Below are 20,556 nucleotides of genomic sequence, written 5' to 3'. Positions count from 1 at the left end.
GGACATGTCAACACAGGACTAGGCTAGGCTATATAATCAGCACTGGACAACATAGGCCATGATCAAACTATTACTTTTGTTGTTTTGTCATTTCATTGTTAGGTTACTTTACATCACCTGAACATCACCTCAGCTAGAATTTCCTTTTAATGAAAGTTGTGGTAACTTACTATGACATTCAAAAAAAGTTGTATTGTTCATATAAAATATTTTGGCAAGCTAGCACAAGACTAGCTTAGTTTTGTGTCCATAGCCAAGGGTGGACCCAAACATTGTACAGTAGGGATGGGGCAAAATATAGATACAGCATATTCTATCATTTATTTTTGCAGTATGTTATCGACGCTGGTTTCAAATATCAATATTTTTAGTAAAATATTGAATTCTACAACTCTAATATTCTCAACCGACTCATCCATCCATCCATCAATTTGACATACAAGAGTCACTACTTCATGCATCCTCGTTGTGGCACTTTTCAAATTAATGAGGGTAATCCTCTACACACTATAAAATTATTTGTATATTTTTTAGAGGCATTAAGCTAAAACTCTTGTGCACTTTGTACACAGTTTCAATTCAGTTGTGAAATGCAGTGAATAAATACTTAATTCAGTTGTGAAATGCAGTGAATAAATACTTAATTCAGTTGTGAAATGCAGTGAATAAATACTTAATTCAGTTGTGAAATGCAGTGAATAAATACTTAATTCCAGCTTTTTGCCTTTTTCTTCCTTTTTTTCTTCAGATTTTGTGATGTATCAGATTAATCTTTTGCAATATATTGAGTATTGCATAATCACTGTATCATGATCAGGGCTTGAAAAACGAAATTATTTTTCAAACGTTCCGTTCCGAATGGTTCAGGTAGGCCTATGTTTAACATTTTCGTTCTTGCATGCGTTCCGCCACCAACATATCGGTCCTGAACCGGTTCGGAACGCAAAATATCGTTCGTTCTTAAAGTTCAGGCAGTGTTTGGCGGGCCTATCAAGTCTATTTTTGTGGACTTTACCTTAGAATAGACGTACTCATTATTTCCCCTTGATTTAGCCTATACCGTAGCTATGCCCAAAAATAATACATTTTTGGGCATAGCTACGGAGGCATTCAAAAACATTCAGATGGGCTATCTATCCCATAGCCTACAGACTTACTGTAGGCCTAACCTATGCCTATAAATAATTTCTTATCAAAAATATTTCTGGATACGTGCTAAACTCCTTACCTGGTTGTAGCCTAAGTTTTATCCATATGGAGATCTTCAAAGGCTTGCGCTATAATTCCAACCCTGTTTATAAATGAACCTGTCTGTTGCTGACAAGGCCTGTCTCAAATTTCCCGTTTAACTCTTCTACATAGAATAGGCTATAATTGCGCAAACATTTCAAATCCCGACTTTAAAACGACAAGGCGTGGACAGGCAAAATAGGCTATTACGCATAGGCGGGCTTGTTTTTCGCACAACCGGAAATAGTCTCCCTGACATAGGATATGCTTTTGTGAAATTTAATAAAATATATAGAGAACGAAAAAAAAAACGTTATTAACCGGTTTTGTGGATTTCAGAATAACGTTTCTGTTCCGGAACAGTTGAAGACCATTTTGTTTTCGTTTCCGTTTCCGCTCACGCTCCTAGTAAAATTCCGTTCGTTTTCGGTTTTCGTTTTCGTTCCTTGAACCGGTTCGGAGCCCTGATCATGATATTATCTTTATCATGGCCAAAGTATCGTGACCGTATCGATTCAATTCTATGTGATTCCTTCATCTGTTGTACAATACTGCATATGGAATTTAGCTATGCTTGGCTCTTAACTTTGAACTCATATGGAGCACACCTTGCATTCCTGGCTCAGCATTAGGAGATTTATGTGCTTCCGCCGTGTTTCCCCTTGGTTAGTAATATGGACATGCATTGATATCCATTTGGCCTGACTCACACAAACGTGCTGTCCAATTAAAATTGTCCTGGCGTTCAACCAATGGAAAACCTAAATGCTCTCTGATTGGATTTGACCCTTGTCGTTGAAGATTAACTTTGTATAATGGAATTTTGTAATGTTCTTACTGACGATCGTCATGTTTGATGTTTGAAAACTTTTTTTTTCTTCTCAAAAGTGGAGGGGATAGGTTGGGGTCCCTATCACACTGGGGATAATCTATCTCGCTACCCTGTATTGGTAGTATTTGAGTTGGATGTGTTGTTTTGTTTGTGTGTGTGACAGCGGACAGATAACATGCATGAGACTTCTGACAAAGAGGCCAACACAGAGGAACTGGGCTCGCTAATCGACCTTCTTACCTGCTCACGGTCACCATGGAAGCATGAGGGATCATGGAGTGACCAAGTATCAGCTCTTAGGGAGCTGTCTGTGCGGACATCTGAGTGTCTGAGTGACGGCTTTGTGTATACCTATCTCACGTCCATACGTGTGGTAGGTCAAAGGGTGAGTGAAAACTGACTAAATTTATGATTTCATATGCTGTTCAGTTGGTTCAAATTGTGGTATGGGTGGTGGGGAAATGCCAGAAGTTTCCCCAATCTTGAAGACAGATACACGTTTCGCATTGAGGGCCACATAAAAGACATTGGGAAAAAAAAAAACATTGAATTAGATCAACACTTAAATCTTCACTCCCATCTGCCTTTTCCGTGCCGTTTCATTTTCCTCTTGGCCTCTCACACATCACCGCTGCAGAGAGTCACACCTACAACACACAGTTTCCGCACAGGATAAACCTATGTGTGCTAGATCCTATCTAAGCTCTTAACTGCCAAACTACTCACAGAAGAAGGTGATAACATTACGGATTTTCCATCTCAGTTAATTCCCTTTGTAAAATGGAGCATTAAGAAGTATATTGACAAGTTTTTCTTTAACTGATGCATGATTTTCATTGTTTAATATACACTCCCACTTGGTAGTGCACACAGCACAGAGCTTTCTAATAGATATGTTTAATACAGTCAAAATGTGCTATGTAGTGTTATATGCTACATATAGTCAAAATGTGCTGTGTAGGGTGGTTATGTAGTGTTATGTGCTACATATAGTCAAAATGTGCTATGTTGGGTGTGTTATGTAGTGTTATGTGCTACCTAGTCAAAATGTGCTTTATCCACATTATGTAACCCTTACTTTCAAAGCTCTGAGTTGAACATGAGCGCATTTTCTATGAAGTAGTATTGCTAGAAAGAGGCTGTTAACCAGCAAAATGACTAGTAGGAGGGAGCTTGGTGGAAACCACCCACTCTCAGTCGTCATCATAGTTTTTTGCCCTCCCCCTTTTATCTGATGGTCTGATGTGATCAATCATTCCGCTCATAACATCACTGTAGTGAATTTCACCATGTCATGACCGCATCAGGGAAAGACCACCATCATTGCTGTAGTCCCTCTGGCTGAGAAAACTATGGCAGTAGTCTACTAGCCCTTGTCAACTCAAAGTACTGTGAAAACAATGGAGCAACAACTCTGATTGATGAAGCTAGTCTCAAAACACATCACATTATAATAGACTTCATGAAATATTTATTGGTATAACAAGTTGGTTTCAGGATAGGTGTGAAGTTCAAATGTCTGTGTCATGTCCATGTCACATGAAAAATATTCACAGTCAGTTTCAGTATGACTGGAATATGATCAAGGTCATTTTGTGTGTGTGTGTGTGTGTGTGTTTGGCAGGTTTCACTCATAGATGAAGGGCTGCTGCATTTCAGCAAACTGGAACAGCTGGTGCTTAGTGTCAACTGCATATCTAACATCCCACTGAAACATTTTCCCATGACACTTCAGGTGAAGCAAGCACACACACTCAATCAGACGTACACACATACTGTACACAACATGCAAGTTTATGTGTATGCCACTGTTCTGAAGTTTACATTATGCAAACATGGGATAAAGTAAAGATATTTTGTCCTTTGAACCAATCCCTACCCTTATTTGTGCTCTATTTGAATCTTTCTGCTGAAGGTGCTAGAGCTGTATGCTAATGAGATCTCCAGCCTTAGGGGAGTACGTGAACACCATCTGCCTTGCCTACAGCACCTTGGTCTGGGTAGAAATCCTTTGGGCTCCACTGAAGACCTACAGTACATTTCCAGCTCTTTCTGGTCAGTGTTATCCACTAGATGACTGCAGAAATTTTACTCTCAGGCCTTTCAGTTATTATTTTGATGCCTTCCACAAAATGAATACCAGTACATATTACAACCATTTGGATGCAAAATGTAGTTACCACCATAAAATAGATTACAATTAGCCTAGAAATCTAGATGCACTCTAGCGGCAGCAAATGTAATTTGCAGCCAGTGTATCTTGATGTGGGTCTGGCTCGTCAGGCTAGATTACAATGGCAGTGGGAAAATGTTCAGTTTATATATGGCAACAACACAATTTGAAATTACAGTTAAAGTTAAAGACAGAGGTTACAGATTAAACAGTCCTGTTTAAAAGATCATATGATAAGAAGTTCCTAGGTCATCACTGTAGCAGTAACATGTTCTGTATGTCACTGCTAGATCATTTGAGAGGAAATTCTAAAAAGAAAATTAAACAAATGGTTTTCTGCCAGTGGTTCTGCACCTCTGGTTCTGCTCTGGCATTGATGCCAACTATGACCCTGTGTCCCCTCTAGGCCTCAGTTGGTATCGCTTGACCTGAGCTGGTGTGGGTTTGACAGGCTTGGTGCCATGCTGGAGGCCGTGTCAACCTTGCCGTGCCTGCGGACACTTGTTCTGGAGGGAAACCCACTGGCGCTAAGCCCGGCTTACCCAGGTCTCGTGATTGACCGGCTGCCTCGCCTCTTGTATCTGGATGGCACTCGTATTGGCCCTCAAGACCACCATCGCTTCAGAGGGCTGGCAACACTCAGAGGTTGTCTGTGTGTTGGTCTGTCTGTCCACGTAGCTTTTGGCCTGTCTTGTTTGTTCATCTGTTTAGGTGTCCACATGCTCAGTCATTGTTTTTGGTCTTACAAAATGCTGTGCGTGTGTTTGTTTGTGTGTGTGTGTGTGTGTGTGTGTGTGTGTGTGTGTGTGTGTGTCCTTGACATGTCCTCACTTCCTGTCCTCAGATCTGGTGTTAGATGAGGCTGTTGTGAAAGTGTCTTTTGGAATGATTCGAGGTGTTCCTCAGCCTCCTGGACCTCAGACCAGCGGCTCTGCTGACTTCCCTTTGGTCAGCTACAGCTACCTTGTCACCTATCAGTTCCTCACAGACCAGGTCTCTCAACTCACCACACAGAAACAACCATTAAGCATACATATCATACTCAACTTTATTGCTAGACTCAGGGGACCATTCAGAAGCCACAAACAATGCAGACATGACACATAACATACATTTAAGAAAATAACTGCACTTATAAAAGACACTTATACCAGTGTTTCCGCAGGGGTGACTGGTATTGTATGGCACTAAATCTAGAATTTGAGAGCAGCATAGCAATGATGCTCTGAGAGTTATTCAAGAAACAAATACATTTATACAATTTATACATAATGTGTTTACGACGTGCGTTTGTGTGTGTGTGTGTGTGTGTGTGTGTGTGTGAAAGAGAGAGAGAAAGAGAAAGAGAGAGACTTGAAAAGCCACTTCCTGCCGTAATGTTTTGTAGCTGCTACATTCTGTTTGATAATACTTATGATATTTTGCCCATGTACCTTGAGCCACCTGCTGTCAGAGTATATTCCAAAAAAAGAATGAACTTGTTGCCATATGGAGAAGAATAGTTGTGCCGTTGTAATGTATTAATTTTGTGAAGAGTAATATTAATTACATTTCTGACTGTTTTTATTATGTATTTAGAAACAAGGCTCAGTTTTGGACTTAGCCTCAAAGGACCAAGAAGCTGTCAACAGCTCTCAGGGGGAAGAGATGCATCAAGGGATGGATATCACTGAGACAGCCGTCAGCTCAGATGCTCTTTTGATGTCCGGCACTAGAGATGAATCAGATGATTGTGAGAACCCCGACCCCCCACCCCCCACACACACAGGCATGCACACACACACACATAAACAAATACGCACACCTTCCACACAGACCCAAACTCTCACTCAAGACTGCATTGCAATAACTGTGGAGTTACTCTAGTTTTGGAACAACATTTAGCCACATGGAGGCGCCAAATACCTGATTAAAGTCATTTTGTCATTTTGCTGCACCAGTAGCTTGCAACACCGTGGTTCTTGTCCAGGGTTTGATCCTTCTTGGTCTACACCTCATTAATTCAACATGAGGCTTTGTTGCTCAGTATAAACAAATCAGTAAACCTTGGTGACCTCTCTGATTATAGTCATTGTTCTCCTCTCTCTCTCTCCCTCACCTAATCCATTTGTCCCCTTCTCGTAGCGTTGCCAGTGATGAAGTACAGCAGCATTGCCCATTCGTGGGCAGAGGCCATGGATCTGAAGCACTCAGACACACACCGGATCAGAGATCTGTCCACCCTGAAGAACTTCCTCCTGCAAGGCCTATGGTTGAGCGTGGAGGAGGAGAAGGTAAGGCCAGCTGCTCCAGGAAGCAGTAGGTACAGAAACCTCATTCTGTGCTTGATGCACAAATCACAGAGCAAGAAATGATACACAATACACAATGATACTGGTTAAAAGAATAACAGTGTGGTGACAGTGTGACAAGAGGTGGCAAAATCAAGATTCAAGAAGATTTATTAGCATTCCTACATTTTCATGTATAAGCGAAATATAGTACTCAGGTCCCAGTTGATTAAACAAAGCAACACCCCCCCCCCCCCCCCAGTCCGAGTCAAGTCAAGTCAAGTCAAGTCAAGACAGAGATGTCCCAAGTCAAGACAGAGATGTCCCAACCAAGTTCAAGTCGAGTCTTACCAAGTCCTTTTAAGCTGTTACACACCCCAAAGCTGTTTTGTCATTTAAAATGTTATGCAAGTAGGCTATTGGTCTTCAAAACTGGACGTAAATGCCCCCCCCCCCCCCCCCCTTTTACAATAGATACTTTTTTTACCATTATGAGTGCACCATCCTTGTACTTGCAGCGCACTTTGTTGTCATAATAATCAGTGTGAATGCACTTGTGTGAATGAATACACAATGCAAGAGACCAACCAAAAGGATTTACATCTTATTATCGTGTATACAAAATATTACATTAAAAGGAAAAATAATTGTACTTTTGATTTTTAAATACTTATATATTTTTAAAAGCAAGTACTTCTGTACAATTAACATTTTGACTTTGCAACTTTCACTTGTAGAACCTATTGGAGTTTTTACCAAAAATATTTGGCAGTATTTTTAAACTACAAAAATACACACCTTTTAAAGTATTTTGATACAAAATACAAAGCCATTTTCTTCAACAAAATAAAATACAAATGACAAAATACTGTTTTTTAAATGTTTTAAATGATGATGATTCTATATTAGTTTCAATTAGCTCCGTGGAGCAAATTAAATTGTTTAGGCTTATCCTAAGGCTTATCCTAGGATCCACTAGTCAGACGACAAGCGGGAGCATGTTCAGTGATGATAGTCCCTTTTCCTTTCTCACACTAGATAAGAGAAAGTCCTGCCATATATTCTTTCCAGAGGTGTGGACTCGAGTCACATGACAAAATTAGAAATGACTTGTAACTCGACTTGGACTTCCATGCTATTGACTCGAGACTCGACTCTGACTTTGCCCCTTTGAATTGTAATGACTTGACTTGCGGCATGGGTAAAATTATTTGTGTTTTATAAAAACAACTATTTTCTGCCCATACCAACTTCAGCAGCCTCAAGTTCATCATTAACGTTACAACGTTACCTACTTGAATGCCCTCATACAGACTTACACTACCTCCAGACCGCTGCGCTCCTCTGACGAACGACGTCTAGCTCTACCACCGGTACGCTCAAGCCAATCCAAACTTTTCTCATCTGTTGTTCCTCGTTGGTGGAACACACTGCCAGTTCCTACAAGGGCAGGGACATCCTTTTCCACTTTCAAAAAACTCCTGAAGACCCAGCTCTTTAGAGAACATCTACTCTCATAGCAACACTTACAACAAGTCTTACTGATCCTAGCACTCACCAGCCGTTAAACTGACAAGTAACCCAGATAGCAAAATGTATTTGGCCCGGATGATCTGGGCCGGATCCGCAAAACGGACCCGGGCCGGTGTCTTTTGGCACAACGGGCCAATACTGTTCCGCATCAGTTTTCATGATCTGGCCCAGCTCTGGGACGGCTCTGAACCAGATGTGTTTTTTATTTGGCGGATCTGGGCCAAATGTGCAAATTATCGTCATGATCTGGGCCAGATCCGGACCAGATAAGTGTTCGATAGTGGCGATTGCGGCCCTTATTTGGGCCAAATGTGCACTTTATCATAATGATCTGGGCCAGATCCGGACCAGATGAGTGTTTGATAGTGGCGATTGCGGCCCTTATTTGGGCCAAATGTGCACTTTATCATAATGATCTGGGCCAGATGAGTATTCGATAGTGGCGATTGCGGCCCTTATTTGGGCCAAATGCGGGCCAGCTCATTTTACGTCTGGCACCCATTTGTACTATATAGTCAATGTCACTAACAAATCAAGGAGTTACAGTATTTGTTCAGAATTTCAAGCTTTAAAAAGTTAAGATTGTCAAATGTATAAAGGATTACTAATAAAGCTTTTTAAACAGTAACATCCAATACCCCTAGTTGAACTCAGTAGCCAGTAGTTTAATCATGTATATTGAGTGTTAAATGATCAACATCTTGGAATAAATTATCTAAAAATCAAAACCTTGTACTAATGTATTTCAGAAAAGAAGCACAAATTCAAAATTTTACTTACTTTATTAAATTTCATTTATCACACACACTTTCCCTCTCAATTTATTACACACACATATGCACGCATGCACTGGGTGGTTGGTGGATCTTGTCCTTACTGCCCCTGTTAAGACAAGAAAGGCAATCAGCACACATGACAATCCTTGGCTAATGCTTCCTGTACAAAAATTACATTACTCAGCATTATCAAGATAGTTAATGATTTGAGTTGAATTTGAGAATGAATGATTTGTGATGCAGTGTGTAATGCTTCCACTAGATTGGAAATGTAAAAATCTTGTTTGAGAAAGATGACAAGTCTTAGTCTTGGAACAAGAACATTTGAAAAATGTGAAAATGGAGGGTACAAATTAGAAGACAAAGTGGAATGTCTATTTCTATCCCTGTTCAAACAATTTAAGCAAAAAAAAAAAAAAACAGCGTTCCACATTCAGCTTTTAGAGAGACAGTTATCTTTGATTATGAGTGCACCACCGGGGACTCGAATTTCCAAATGACGATTGTCCGTCATACGAACGAGAATTTTAATCCTGATAACACCTTGTAATATATTTTGGTTTTTGAGTTTTAAATGTCAGAAACATAGGCTAAACAGTGCTACAAGACTTACACTTACCTTACTGAAAGGCAGGATTGCAGACAGGGCACGCCGAAGTCACGCCACCTCAACGCCTCGGTCCTGGGGCTGAAGAGACAGGGGAGGAGGGAGAAGGCATGATTCATTCGATACTTAGATACCCGTCTAACAGTATAAAATCATTATTTTAACATATAAACAGGTATCTCACAACATAGATAGCTCGCCAACATCCCAATTCGTTCCGTTTTTTTTTTTTTTTTTTGGGGGGGGGGGGGGGGGGGGGGTCTAGACATTTTATTAAATAACATTTTAATAGCCTCCCTTATAACACCAGAAGATCTTTTATTTTATATCCTTTATATTTTTCTGAATGACTGATATTTATGACAGCACACTTTATGCAGATTAGCCTATAGCCTAGGCCTACTATTTATTATTACACACAATTCAGCTGTCTGGTTGAAGCCTGGAAATGTTGTAAACAAAGTAGCATAGTTGCCTAGCTTAGCCTATCATAAGTCTACTGATTAGACTGTTCAGTTTCCCCATGTGTTTAAGTTTCAAGATAATACTTGTTCTCCTTGGGACAGGCCCTTTTGGGAAACGTTGGTATTGAGATGATCAGTCAACTTCAATGCAAGAGTTTTAAACAAATATGTGCAGCAATGATAGCTAATGATGCTAAGCGGATTTAATAGTAATTTAGCTAGTAGTCTTCTATGCGTCCTTGTTTTCACGATTGTGAATGTTTTATTTAAGTCGCGCATGTTCATTGAGCAGGAGAGGGAGGGAGGGAGCGCGAGAGAGAGCGGGGCAAGGAGAGGGGGTTTACTTTTATACTGTTTGGTAAAATTGCACACATAGTCTACAATGAAAGCAAGGAGAGGTGTGAAATTATTATTTATTTATTTGTTTTTGGACAACGTAGGCTACCGATAAGTAAAGCGGGAGATGTGGGTTGCTTTTGCGGCCGCATAAGCTGCAAAGTGCACTAGAAAGGGTGTGTTGCGATTCTGCCTTTTCACACCGCGACACAGTATCGTGGATATGAATGTCGCGATTTCGGGTCCGAATCGTATATCGTTACAGCCCTACTGATAACACCTTTATGTAATATATTTTGGTTTTTTAGTTTTAAATGTCAGAAACATAGGCTAAACAGTGTTACAAGACTTACACTTACCTTACTGAAATGCAGGATTGCAGACAGGGCACGCCGAATTCACGCCACCTGAACGCCTCGGTCCTGGGGCTGAAGAGACGGGGGAGGAGGAAGAAGACATGATTCATTCGATACTTAGATACCCGTCTAACAGTATAAAATCATTATTTTAACATACAAACACGTATCTCACAACATAGATAACTCGCCAACATCCCAATTCGTTCCATTGTTAGGGACCTGAAACCGGTCTATACGACTCTGTAAATTTTCATGGTGGATTACGTCGAATAAGTCGACCAATCGCTGCAGCACTACAAAGAATCGGTCACTGTTTGTGTTATAACTATATTGTAACTCTGTAAATTGTGTTATCCATTGCTGCTGCTTCAGTTTTCTCAACCACGATTACCACAAGTTTGAAAATGCTCCCTCCCGCTATGTAGTCAAGATGGCGTACGCTGAGGGCGAAAGATTCTAGAGTGAAGCCATGAAGCACGTATCCAGCGTTCCACATTCAGCTTTTAGAGAGACCGTTATCTTTGATTACGAGTGCACCACCGGGGATTCGAATTTCCAAATGACGATTGTCCGTCGTACAAACGAGAAGTTTAATCCCTGATAACACCTTTATGTAATATATTTTCGTTTTTGAGTTTTAAATGTCAGAAACATAGGCTAAACAGTGCTACAAGACTTAAAGCCTGTGTTGCAGGTTAAACACCACTGTTGATTAATGGGTACATAAAGCACTCAATATATGTATATCATTTTAAAAATGTCTCCAAATGGTGTTAAATGCCAGTTTTTGTTGTTTTTAGCATTAGCGGGTTTTTTGTACGCAATTCGGTGATGACGTCACTTTGGGGACTACTTGATCTGTGCTTCATTCATTTCAATGCATTTCAATGGACATCGCGGTTACACTTTCAACATAAAGTTTGTATATTTACACTTCGAATTTCGTCACAGCATTTATATCACAGCTACCCTATGATCTACCAATGGTAATAACGGTGCCTGATATCAATTTAGTATTTTTTCAGAATTTCGGGAGGTCTCGTTTTGGAGGGTATATGTTTTACATTCATTCCTATGGGAAACGGTCGCGGTTACACTTTCAACATAAAGTTTGTATATTTACACTTCGAATTTCGTTACAGCATTTATATGACAACGACCCTATGGTCTAACAAAGATAACAATGTCTTCCGATTTTAGTTTAATGCAATTTTCTGAATTTGAGAGGCCTCGTTATGAGGCTATAATGCACCTATTCAGTTCAATGTATTATGCTTATAACATTACGACACTTTTTTTGTTACTGTCAGTGAACAGCACCGAATGAAAGTCAACATGTTCTTTATATCTAGTGATAGTGATCATGTCGTTAGTTCAGATAAGTAGGCTACTGGGCAAACTTAGTCAGAAGATCAGAATATGAAGCATCATGATAGCTAGCTGGGCTAACTTTTTAGTCCCACCTGTGAGCCACCCCAGTTACTTAGCTTCTAGCCGCCGCCAATTAGGCTGGTCGTGTCTTCAGCATGAATATTTTCGATAACTACTGCTCGTGATTGATTGCCATTGACATCGTCAGGGTACGGCTTACCAAAGAGGGAGATAATATGGGCAAGTCGCAGTTTTGCAGGTGCTTGTGTGGGCTGTGCCGTCCCGATGGAAACTGGTGGAGAGCTGCAGTAACTAGGGAAGCGAGTGCATTTTGGCCGCTGGTCGAGGAGCTCCCCTGTGACCAGCATAATGACATGATCTATCTAGCTATCTATCTGTCTATATACATATCTAGGCTATCTATAGCCTATATATTTATCTATAATCTGCGCTATCTACTGCTGAACAATACCTTACTCGTCTCTCTTTACTCCTCTCTCGTTATTCTCAAGGGTCTCAAGGTGGGCTTTGGTCTGTAGTCTCCCCAAGGTGACGTAATGCAATGCATTGTGGGGGAAAGGAGAATCACTTCAAATGCTGTGAAATATTACCTGCTTTTTCGTATTATATTCCGTTTTGTGATACCCAACAACATCAAATGCAATGGATAACAGTTTAAATGTTTATTATCAACAAGCAAATTGTGCAAATTCGTTGGAAAATGAACCCTGCAACACGGCCTTTAACACTTACCTTACTGAAAGGGAGGATTGCAGACAGGGCACGCCAGTCACGCCACTTGAACGCCTCGGTCCTGGGGCTGAAGAGACGGGGGCGGAGGGAGAAGGCATGATTCATTTGATACTTGGATACACGCCTAACTGTATAAAATCATTATTTTAACATACAAACACGTATCTCACTACATAGAACACATCTCAATTATTTTCTGGCTTACAGAGGATGCGGCAGCGGTTAAGGAATCAGGCTAGCATGCTAGCCTGGAAATTGCGGGTTAAAATCTCAGCCTAAGTTGCTCTAAGGGAGACTAGCCCTGAAGTAACAAGTAAATTGACCAAATTAAGTCGCTTCGGATAAAAAGCGTTCCTAAATTAATTTGTAGCTGCTACATGGATAAAATGAACATTTCATTAACCCTTGTTTACCCCAAAAGCTAACGTTAGCTAATTGTCCAAGACCAGTTTAAAGTAAACGTCAAAAGGAGCCATTCACATTATATGAAAGCAAAAATAATGTATTTCATTCTAATATACTTGAAGCAAATAGACTTACCTGAAACAAATCAAACGAACTCTTCTTTTCACTAGCTCTAGTGTTCACCAACCGCTTCCGTTAATGTCTAACTCAGCTCTGGCAGCAGTAAGGCAGTTGAAGTTTCTTTTACTGTCTATGAGTTGAACTCGTAGAACTAAAAATTCGCGCTTCTGTTTCACGACGGCTGGCCGTATCAGTTGTGACTGTGCTTCCCGCCCCCTGGTGTCTGATCCGGGTCAATGTCTCCATCACGACAGTAAAACAGAGGTGACAGTTACACGGATTTGCCAGTTTGAAGGCGGAGTCTGTCCGGAGTCTACTGCTATCTGGGAACTGTTAAAATACAGCACTCACCGACGCACTTATTCTTACTGTACTCTAATGTGTTTTTTTTTTTAAACTGTCCTAAAATTGTGAGAATTGTTCTAAAACTTACTGTTTACCATGTTGTTAGTCGCTTTGGTTAAAAAAGCGTCAGCCAAATGTAATGTAATGTAATGTAACAACTGCATTGCAACGTTATTTTACATGGAATGCAGGTCTCTTATCTATTGTGAGAAGGGATGAAATTTACTGAACATGCTACCATTTGTCATCTAACTTGGATCATGTGATATTGTGATGGATCCTCTGATCCCTTTGATGTGGTTCGATGGGTTCGATATAGCCTAAACAATTTAATTTGCTTCACGGAGCTAACCGAAACTATCAATACATCATCATCAATGACTGATGGCATTTCAAGCTTACACCCATATCAGCGTTGTGTTTTGCAACATAAATATCAAGAAATGTGAAGGTAAATAAATGTCTATTCACCTGGTATTGAGTATCTTAGGCTATGGCCTTGATGACATGAAGATGTTTGTTAATGCCTTGTTATTGTATACTCCTGCGGGCATATTTATCCATAATCCATTCAGTATATAAACTATCAAACTACGGCATAACATGTAGGCTATCTGTTGGCTACTTGGACAGGAGTAACATATAGTTTGGAAATAATAGTTTGGAGTGCAGTGCATATGCAGTGCATAAGGATTCAGAAATAACTATGGTGGCGGATCCTGATATGCGTGATATGAGCGCTTGCGGGGGGTCGTAGCTTTCATTTGCAGTTTTCTATCGCTCATTTGCACGTCAGTGGGGGCCGCATATTCTGTACTGGAGCGTGTTGCTGCTGAGAAGGTCTCACGCACAGAGGTTAGAAGGAGGATGGCTCAAAATACCAAAAAAATTGTATCAAAATACTTTAAAGGTGTGTATTTTTGTAGTTTAAAAATACTGCCAAATATTCTTGGTAAAACCAATAGCAGAGGTGAACAAAGTAGCCTACTGTACACAATTCACCCTTCGCTAAGTCCTGCCCTCCTTAGTTACTGTTGCTATGCCTGACAAGCTTTAGCACCCTGCACGTCTATTACATAGGGGGAGAACCGGGACTTTTCAATGAAATGTAATTTACAAAGACATCGTACCACACTGAAAGCTAATATTTTGTCACTAGCAACCTACATCTGTCCTCTGTCAAATACAGTTGGAATTTCATCTCTGAACAAAACCGTTCATGAGTTATTTAAGCAGAAGTCGAATGTGCGTTTTTTGTTTCATTCGACTCTCCTGGCCAGAATGAATGGAACAGGCATGGGGGACGAAAGAAACATAGCATTTAAGCTATGTACTTCCCACAACTTCAATATTTGACAACATATCATGAATGGTACTTCAAATAGGTGTTATTTTTAATAGATTGGCTATACATCTTGGTGAACGTCTGTTAACAACTTCTTGCCGTTATCGTGAAGCGTGTATCTCGCGGTTATGGAATATCATGCAATATGCCATTTTTTACAGTTAGAACAATATGTGTTCCCAATTATATTTTGTTTCTATAGTGTAACATGTTATTTTACTGTGTCTTTACGTGGGTTAGGGCACCACACATCCAAACAAGAGCCCTTCATGACCCACAGGCCTTCAGTCTCCACAGGTTAACATGGCAAAACTCGAAAAGCTTGTCAGACCTCCTGTGCCTAGTGATGGGTTGCTAATCCACGATTGGCCTGTGGCGGTTTTCGGGTGTGGCTTAGCGAAGGGTGAATTCCTTTAGAGACTGTTCGTTAGGCTAATTAAATTCGGGGAATTTAAAGGTTCTGCACGAAAGTTACGTGACCCTCCCTTATAGTTATAAAATGTTCGTATGACCCTCCAGGATCATTTATGAAAGTTAGGCTACGCGGCTACGACACTGTCAAGGAGTACATTGTTTGAACATCGATACTGATCACGGAAAACGTCTGCTTTCTTATCTTACACATCACACTACACCAAGATGGTGGCCATTTCAGTAGATTGCTCACTAGACATGTTGTGGAAACACAATAAGCATAGAAACTGTGCACATTTCATGCATTACTGCCATGGACGGATTATGAGCCATTGGGCCCCTGGGCACAGACATGAAAAGGGCCTCCCCTGCCCACCTCACAAAGTTAGAACATGTAGCAGTCACTTTTCATCCAGTGACTTACATATTTCAATTCTATTACCAGGGACTACTCTGACTACAGAGCAACTTTGGGTTACTTTGGGTCATCTCCGTATCCAGCTCATATTGCTGTTAATTTTTAACATTTGATTAGGACATCATGTTCTCCAAAAAGAACACTCACTGATCGCTAAGGCTTCTGATAAGCCTGCACAGGATTATCAGGGGAATGATCAACTTCAGCCGGAAAAACTTTCCACATGTGGCTAATTACTTAGTCAGCATACTATCTCACAATGAAAATGAAAGTAGGATGCAACACGAGATAGTCTAACGCTAACCTGCACAGGCAACACACAATAAGGGCATGTCACTGCCACATTACTTGCGGTACCAAATGATAACAACTCTGTACAACATTGCTGCGACGCTGCAAAGATGTGACCAGAAGGTAATGTTGCTAATCTACTATCCAATGTACAATGTACATTTTTTTGAGAGTAAGAAAAAAATAAAACAAGGGGCACAGAATCTCCCAGCAGAAAGCTTCATCAAAGCAGGGATATGGGCAAGACCTTGACCAACAAATATTCCAGACTCAAAATCTGCTGATTTTGACTGATAATGTAAACCTAACTTCCTTGGCAAAGCTAATTTAAAAAAACTTTGAAACCATAAAGGTCTCTAAGACATATAACAATAAGCAATAAAGATAGCATGACACAACCAATATTAGCTAGTTCAGAGAGCAAACAGGTTATTAAAGGTGGGAATGAGAAAGCTAGAAAATGGATAGAAGAAACTGTGAGAGGATGAGGATGAGTGCGTATGCAAGGTGGAGGAGGAGGAGGAGGAGGAAGAACGAGCTACTATGATAGAACATGTTTTCATTCATCAAAACAGATGCTTGAACTTCAGGGCCCCCTGAGCCCTTGGGCCCATTCAGTAATCCATCCCTGATTACTGCATTACTTCAAATACCAAGTTACTCCTCTGGTAAACTAGTATTCGCATGAAATAAAACAATAAAACATTGAGACCATTCAACAAAGCACACTGGGTAATAACAAATTAAACACATGGGTTGCTATGGACTCGTCACTAGGCTTCCTCAGTCATTTTAGCATTATGTAGCAAGCTGCCGAAGCTGCACATTATCCAAAACTCCATTTCTCAGACGATCGTCAATTGGGAGCTTGCATGCTACCACTCCTTCCTTCTCAAATGCCTGAAAAGGCTGTCGTTGGCACAATTTCACAAATAAACACCGGGACCGAAAGGATAGCCTATTTGAATGTAATGGCACCAGGAATCATATTCCCTATAATATTGTAATAAGCCTAGAATGTGAGGTCGGACTGTTGTGACTAGAGAAATACTCTACAGAAAAAGTAGCACAGATGTATAAACAGTAATCTTTATTTAACACAATTTATGCAGCTACCAAACATGTCAGACTGGGGTTCATGAAATCTTAAAACCAAATGCTATCAACCTGGGCGAACAACACACCAGCGGAGAACGGTCTGAGATGAGAAGTGGCCGCTTGTGGCCTTTTATTCACAAGTCCTCCTGGGTACAGCTCTGAAATATGCACAGAGACAGTCGCCAGGCAGGAGTTGCGAATGATGGATGTCCTCTGCAGCGGAGACTCCATGACCCAGGCCTTGGGGAGAAGGTGCGCACGTTCTGAGGATTTTCCTCTTGGGGAAAGTTTTTGTATGTTATCAAAACACCTCCTTTTTTCGTATGGCCAACCCTGGCCGGGTGTCTGCCCCCTATGTAAATGGCAGACCCCCTTGTAGCCAATCAGTATACACTCAATAAATTATGTTGGTGGATGAGCTCACCAAGCTGCCACAAAAATTATTAAATAATCCCCAGTAGGCCTGTGTCACGTTCGCGCACATGCATGACATCCTCCCCCAGCTTCTGCCTGGCCACCTGGCTGCACATGAACTCTTCATGAACTTTACTACATATATCTCTTGGCTGCTGCCTGGCAACACATGACATCTTCAAAAAAAATCTGCCACATAATCCCCCCTTCGAGGCTTATCAATCCACTAGGAACACCATTTGCACCCCCCAGATGAGAAGAAAGGCATGGCATAGGGCACTGAGTGGATCCACCCAGTAATATGACATGTTGCCCGCCTTCACGAGGGGCTGTATTCATCTCTCTTGCCTTGGGAATGGCCTCTATGTCGTCCACTGTCCATGTGAGTGGGTTTCTCAAATTGTCAGATCCGGTCTTGAAATCATAGCATGCAGGGGAGCAATTATTTGCTTGTATCACTCCACTCAGTCACTCCTGTATCCAATTAATCCCAAAAAAATTACATCATTAGTTTTAGTAGCAGGTTGTGGAACTCTGGGAATAGACTCTGTATGTTCTGGTGCTATGCCCTTCTTCCCTTGGTATATAAGTCTTTGTCTGCTAAAAGTTTTAGTATCTTGTTGCCTCCTGTATTTGAACATCTACGAGCTTTCGCTGAGCATACTGATCTTGTTGATTTTTCTTCTCTTCTGATTGTCTATACTGATTCACAAAGTGGGCCACTGCTTGTCTAAACTCGTCCTTGGTCATCACTGCAAGCCGCCAGTCATTCTCCAATTGTAGTTTTACAGGTCGAGGTAGCGCATCAAGGATTGCTCGTCTGAATTGTGATTGGCCGGCATGGGACACTTCAGGGTCGTGCTCCATTTTACATCGCCATTTCTGTGCTGCTTTTTCCACAAAGGCAGCTGGGTTCTCACTCTCTTGTAAATTGTCAATCCATACTGCTGTGGGGCTGCACTGATTAGGATAAGCAACTCTCAGAGCTCTCCATATCCGTGTCCGGTATCCATCAAATGGTACTCCATCCATAGCATTATCATCCATAATGTATCCAAGGTGCTCCCTTTCTAGCACAGTTGTGGTTTCGTGTTTTCCCAAGGACATGCTCAAAATGTATTTGATGTCTCCTAAGGCTAGAGTTTTTCCGGTCATTTCTCTTTCGAGCTCTCCTATATACAGGCCTGCGCCATCATGAAGCACAGGTAATCTTGCCATTAATCCACTGACATCTGAGTGAGACCATGGTTGGTAGTAGGCCTGTTGATTTTTTATTATCAGGGGAGCCATGATCCTGCTCTGTTCTTCTGTGTCTGAATTATCTTCTTCGTCCTCCTTCTTCTGTGCCTTAATCTTTTGTCGTTCTTTTTCTGCCTTTTCCACCTTCTTTAATTATTTTTTTTTGTTTCATCCAGGCTCTTTCTTACTCCCCCTTCTATTTCACTTAATCCCCTTCGCACTCCTCTTTGGATTTCGCTGAGTCCTTTTTCTACTCCTCTCTTTACTCGATGAATTCCCCATAGGCCTGCTTTCACCATGCCGGGTGGGACTATAAGTGGGCATTCCAGTGTGGCACCTGCCAGTAGTCGTCCTTTGCATGCCCTTTGGTGAACTCGCAGTCCGGTTTCGCCCTTGAACCATCCTTCACAGTCAGGACACTTGATTTTAATGAGTTGTCTGAGTATGGGCTTCAGTAGCTCGTTGGCAGTAAGTCCTTGTTGATCCATGTGGTTTTCTTCCAGTTCCTCATCTTCTTCAGCCTCAATTTCATATTCTTCCTCTGCCTTGAATTCATGTTCATGTACTCTGCTGGGGTCAGCTTGAAATGCTGGTTCTCCCTCTATTTTCAGACAGACTTCTCCTAGTTCATCCACTCCTGTCAGTGTGCCCTCCACTATTCTCATTGTGTGCTGTGGGCGGCTGTCGTTTTCTTCCATCAGTTCCAGTATGTAATTCCGATAATTCATTAGGATGGGGTTGTATGCTGCTCTGCGGGCAATAAACTCTTCAGATATGTGTTCACCCACCTCCTGCCAGGTGAGTGCTAATTCGGTGTTTATCCAGTTCAGCAGCAGTTCCGCCAAAGCCTTCCGGTCAGTGGTTTCCTCTGTTTCTCTTAGTGTGTGTATTCTCTTTATAATTCTAGATTCTTCTTCTCGTCTTTCTCTCCAGAATTCTTGTTCACCCAATTCAGTGGGAGTTCTACAGACTTTGGGGGATAAAGAGGCTTCCTTCCTAGGTGCGACAGGGCCTTGGGTGTCATCCGCATATCTCCCTGTTCCCTGCAGGGTGAGAGAGAGCTTCTCCTTGAAACTGGTTGGTGTGCAGCGTGCAACAGGTGCTTCTCTAGAGATGCCTGTGAGTTGGACCGTGGACAGGTGGTGGTTGCCCAGCTGAAAGCACTCCTTGTATGTCCTTGGTCAGACTGTTCACATAGCTGCTGTGTTTTAGGCCTGGCTCCCCCCTTTGTCTCCTGAGGTGTTGGTGGTGGGGGCATTGGTGGAAAGAGTGTTGGCTCAGAGTGAGACCTGGCTACTGTTGGCTGTTGGTTTTCAGTTGTGTCTTGGAACTCTTTTGTGTCGGAGGCCCCCTTCATTTCGATATATGCTGCAGCGTTAGTCTCTGCTCCTCTCATGGCTTTTCTGAAATTTTCCATGTATCTTATGCGGTCTCTTTCCACTTCATCCATGTCAGATGCTCTTCTTGTTTGTCGTGGGTCAGAGGCCCCTTTTATTGCAATGTGTTCTGCGGCATTAGCTTCTGCTGCTCTCATGGCTTTTCTGAAATTTTCCATGCATCTTATGCGGTGTCTTTCCACTTCATCCGGGTCAGATGTTCTTCCTGTTCGTCGTGTTCTGGTGTGGGAAACATTACGGGGCGGTGAAGGTGATGATGAAGATGACAGTGGGGGTGAAAACGCACGGCGCCGGGGTGGCCGTCGGTGAGTCACTCGGGCTTCTTCCCGTCCTCTTCTCCTAATTCTGACTATTTCCTCTGCCAAC

General features: G+C 41.6%; 1 protein-coding gene across 2 annotated transcripts in view; it reads left to right on the top strand.

Annotated features, from left to right (window-relative positions):
* The window catches only part of LOC121715247 (leucine-rich repeat-containing protein 43-like), an 84,274-nt gene that overhangs the window by 20,378 nt on the left and 43,340 nt on the right, over positions 1-20,556 (top strand). Inside the window, exons 1-8 of one of the 2 annotated variants that reach the window (XM_042100732.1) lie at positions 1,717-1,895; positions 2,226-2,447; positions 3,687-3,797; positions 3,978-4,117; positions 4,642-4,880; positions 5,080-5,228; positions 5,814-5,967; positions 6,360-6,508. In XM_042100732.1, the coding sequence (XP_041956666.1) occupies positions 2,238-2,447; positions 3,687-3,797; positions 3,978-4,117; positions 4,642-4,880; positions 5,080-5,228; positions 5,814-5,967; positions 6,360-6,508 (1,152 nt within the window). In that variant the 5' untranslated portion in view covers positions 1,717-1,895; positions 2,226-2,237. Of the gene's footprint in view, positions 1-1,716; positions 1,896-2,225; positions 2,448-3,686; positions 3,798-3,977; positions 4,118-4,641; positions 4,881-5,079; positions 5,229-5,813; positions 5,968-6,359; positions 6,509-20,556 lie in introns of those variants that run through there. The other variant, XM_042100731.1, reaches the window with a different exon arrangement.

The sequence above is a fragment of the Alosa sapidissima genome, chromosome 8 (assembly GCF_018492685.1).
Source record: "Alosa sapidissima isolate fAloSap1 chromosome 8, fAloSap1.pri, whole genome shotgun sequence".
NCBI classification, from domain to species: Eukaryota; Metazoa; Chordata; class Actinopteri; order Clupeiformes; family Clupeidae; genus Alosa; species Alosa sapidissima.
This window is presented reverse-complemented; position numbering and strand designations above follow the sequence as displayed.